At 41.5% G+C, this 4214-nt stretch overlaps 1 protein-coding gene across 1 annotated transcript; it reads right to left on the bottom strand.

Moving 5' to 3' along the window:
* Positions 1-657: 657 nt before the first annotated feature.
* LOC115734291 (cytochrome c-type biogenesis protein CcmE homolog, mitochondrial) lies at positions 658-2462 on the bottom strand. The gene is made up of 2 exons (XM_030665011.2): positions 1780-2462; positions 658-1446 (listed from the first exon to the last, which is right to left on the bottom strand). Exons 1-2 carry the CDS (start codon positions 2286-2288, stop codon positions 1173-1175), a joined length of 783 nt encoding a protein of 260 aa, XP_030520871.1. The 5' UTR covers positions 2289-2462; the 3' UTR covers positions 658-1172.
* Between the last annotated feature and the right edge of the window lie 1752 nt (positions 2463-4214).

The following is a 4214-nucleotide window of genomic DNA, read 5'->3' as shown; positions in this document are numbered from 1 at the left end:
GAATAGAAACTCTGCCTCTCATGCTCTGCAAATTGGCGCCAACAAGCTTTACCCACATCAATGAGGAAGATGGAAGCACATCGAATGACAGATTCACATGCCAGCATGAAAAGTGATACTTCTTGCCATGCAAGCCGAAAGCACTACAGCTGGGGACATAATCAAGCACAAGTATGACAGACATTGATACTAAAGAGAGTATTTAATGCAGAAAAATAACGCTCGTGGAAATGCATGATGTGCCCTGAAAAAAAAAAAAAATCATGCGTTCTAAAATATCACATCCAAGCTAATACAATCTCAGTGGCAAACTGGGTGGGTGCCAAAAGCAAGCACACTTATGTTTCACCAGAGTGCAATCCAACCTCCTATACCATCACCAATTTCATGATAGAGGAATCTTGAAGATTAAATCCAACGTTCCCCAAAAGGTTAGAAAGGTTCCACAGATTGGTGAGTCAGTACTCTCTTTCACCACAAGCACATATTCACTACATTTATCTAGTAAGGCTTAGCAGTAAATTATAGTGCTTCGCATTCCCTAACATGTCCTGTCAAAAGCAGAGCAGCAAATTCCAGTCCAGTATGCCAACAGAGCTCAGACAACCTCAACCAAAGGAATGATACATTGCCAATTCACAAATACAAAGATAAACATAACAAGAACACTGACTCTAAAATTTCATTACAAGAAAGAGACGACTCTGCAAAACATACGGTTTGCAAGATATTTAGAATATATATGTATACCACCAAGGCACTCACCTCCCCAATCAGGGGACAATAGAAAACAATACAAAAGACCCATCAATGAGCTATTCCATCCGCAAAATTGACAATTGGCACCTTGAGATGAAATCTCCGCCTAATTACAAAGAATAACTTACTTCATACACCTAGGTATCAATCAAAAGACTCTCCAACTACTTGAACTAATGTAGCCCATGTGTTTAACTACTACTCTTTAGAAACAGCAAGGAATCGCCGTGGTGAACCAAAATGAATGTGTCAATGAGCATCATCAGCTACACCTGAATTGAATGATTATACCAAATACCAATTACCTATAATGGTTTAGATCCTTCAAAAATTCTCCCATGCTTGAATCACCTTATTATTTGGAAAAGTACTTTGGTGCTGGGTGTTAGAAAAATCAATCAGCAATCACTGATTTATGAGGGTTTAGCTCCCGCAACTGTATTCTCCCCTGCTTCAATCATCTTCTTGTTCTTCTCAATCGCAGCAGCGACCTCCTGGGGCATGTACTTCTCATCGTGCTTAGCTAGAACCTCCGTCGCCGCAAAATAACATTCTGCACTTCTTGCTTTCCCCGACACCGACTTGGAAGACACCTCCTTCCTTATTTCATCAGGGAATGGTTTCACAAACCCTTCGACCACCACGGAGTGCCCTTCCCTGAATAAGTCTGGTAACGAACCTCGATACCTGATGTTATCAACATCAACACAAATTCGCAATCACGTTGATGGAATCCGAAACAACAAACATCTCATCAAACCACACATTTTAACAATAAAACACCATGCAATTAGTACCTTATGCCGAATCAACTACTCTACTCTTAGTCATGATCCCTACCGACTTCTCCAAATCACTTAGATCAACTTACTGGTCATATATCCCACAACCGCAATGCCTTTCATCAAATGACCTATTTAACAACGAACATCTTACTTTGCAGAAAAATAAAACCATTTCTAAGTGCAGACGACAGCAATCAAAATCGCAATACTCTCCGAAACATTAATCACAACTAACCTGACCAAAATGTCAGTGATCAAGTCAGTGATGACGAACTCCATTTCCGGGGAGGAAGCAGGCTGCGTGACGGAACCTTCTAGAACCAGTCCACCCAATCTAAACTTGTTCTTCGTCGGGTTAGCAGAGTACTTCTCCATCGCATCCGTCGGAGTCAAGTAGAACACCAACTGGTCCTGAAACTGGTTCAGCACGATCACAATGAACCCGGCGATGCAGCTGAAAGTCAGGGCGTAGGTCCAGAGCCGCCGGCTCTGGAGCTGGCGGGCTCGGGCTCCGATGTCCACCCGCTTGGCCCGGGTCGGGACGCGCCGGGCCGTGGAGAGGAACCGGAGTGCGGCGATCGAGCTTGGGTAGTCGCGGGGGATGGCGTGGAGATCGGAGATTGGAGAGAGGAGGATTGGGGGAGGAGATCCGACGGTGGAGATGGACAGGGAGGAGCGCGCCAGAGCGGAGGTGATGGCGCGGACGAGATGAGGCCGGAGACGGAGGGCGAATCTGGAGGCCATTGGATTCGCCGGTTGCGTTTTTTTCTCGGGAAAGTGATGGGGAAAAGGAGGCGAGAAAATTCTAGGGGAACGGCCAGAAAGTGTGGTTCTTGGGGGGATGTTTGGTTGGGGGTTTAAGGGCGGCGCGTGGCGGCTGCCAGTGAAAACGGGACCGTTTGGACCCAAGTTTCGCGGGAAGAGAGGGCTGGTTATGTACATTGCAGGTTACAAAGCGAGGGGTTTTTATTTCGAAAATCACTCGATAATAAAAACATTTTTTTTTTCGACCGATAAAATAATAATATAATAACACATTTTTCGTAATTTTTCCTAAGGAAAATCAAATCAGATTGCAGAAAATATCTTTCAGTTGATTTTCGGGTTTTAGCTAAACACCGGAAAATATCGTCATTTTTCGAGAAAATATTTTCCAAAACAGTCACAATTTTTGGCAAACGGACGGAGTCTAAGTGTGGATATCTTATTCGACCGTAGATGTATTTTTAGTTCCTTGTTAATTTTCAGCAGAGCAACCACATTAAAGTCCGGAAAAACCGATTCGCAGAAGAGTCCTTCTACCGAAACAAGCACACCCTTGATGCTGAATGTTTGGATGAACATAATCTCCTCTGCAAGATATAAATTCAATTCTTCAATTCGGATATGAATCGACATAAATAGCAATTCGAACACAGTGTTAATCACCAATCGAATTTCTAGTAGTACATATGATCCAAAGATCCGCTTTTTGCCGGAGAACGATATGGGCTGCTCCTTGGGCTCGTCCCGGCCGAGGAGTCGCCGTGGCATTAATACATCAAAGAAAGAACACTAACACATAGTTATTATTATTATTATTATTATTATTTGTCAAACCACTAATACGTAGCCCGCCTTTAACTAACGGGTTTAAGTTTTGTGAGCGGTTACTAAGTTCATGGTCCAACAAATTCACGTGGTATCGAATTGGGCGGGCAGTCTGGTCCATGAGGCGTTGGAGATGTGCAGCACTCGACCCACAATTTGAATTAGTCCATATCAGAAATGAAATGGGTCGGGTTGAGTCCAACCCGGTTTAGTTGGGCCCAACTCATAAAAACGTTCGAGGGTCAAAGTCCAAGCGCCCTCCCCTAGACGACATGGAAATGGTCCGTTTATTTTACTTAAAACTTTCACGATGAAGAAAATATTTTCCGCGAATTAATTAATTTTTATTTGTTTTGTAATTCAAGAGAAGTGATTTCCTTCTTATCGGAAGAGTAATTCGTTTTCCCCTAATTTAATCTTTGTTGTTTTCAATCCGATTTTATGATCCGTTTGTTCGAAGATAAATCGCTTTCAGGAAATTATTTTCCAACTTCCGATATTTGGATGACGAAAAACCAATCGATCTTTGAAAAACGTAAACAACAAGCTTAAATTATGAGAAAATGACTTTCTCTTCCAATAAGAAGGAAATAACTTTCCTTAAACCACAAATCAAATGAAAACTAACCATTTTCCTTGACAATAATTTTCTTTATTAAGAAAGTTTTAGTAAAACAAATGCACCCTAAATATAAATGCCAAATGTATTGTGGATAGAAATAAGCTGTTGATAAATTATTTGTAGGATGATAAAACCTTCGAGAATCTTTGGGCGCTACAAATATCTCTTCATAGCCAAGTGAATGGAACGCATTCCCATTTATGTACGCATCATATTACATGAAAATAACAAGCTCAATATAAAATTTTAATCACTGATCGTAAACGAGTACATTACATTTTGGGACATACCGTGATTTCCATAGATTAGATGCCATGATGTAGCAAGAGACAGTGTCCAATGGTTCGTTGTTTGGGAGAAAGGTAGAACTTCACCATCATCTTTTTTCTTTGTCCTTTACTGTTCCTGAGTTTTCTATAGAATGAATGACAAACCAAAAACTGACGACATGTAAAAGG

This window comes from Rhodamnia argentea, chromosome 6, assembly GCF_020921035.1.
Source record: "Rhodamnia argentea isolate NSW1041297 chromosome 6, ASM2092103v1, whole genome shotgun sequence".
NCBI classification, from domain to species: Eukaryota; Viridiplantae; Streptophyta; class Magnoliopsida; order Myrtales; family Myrtaceae; genus Rhodamnia; species Rhodamnia argentea.
The sequence above is the reverse complement of the archived record's forward strand: the minus strand, read 5'-3'. Positions and strand labels throughout refer to the sequence as shown.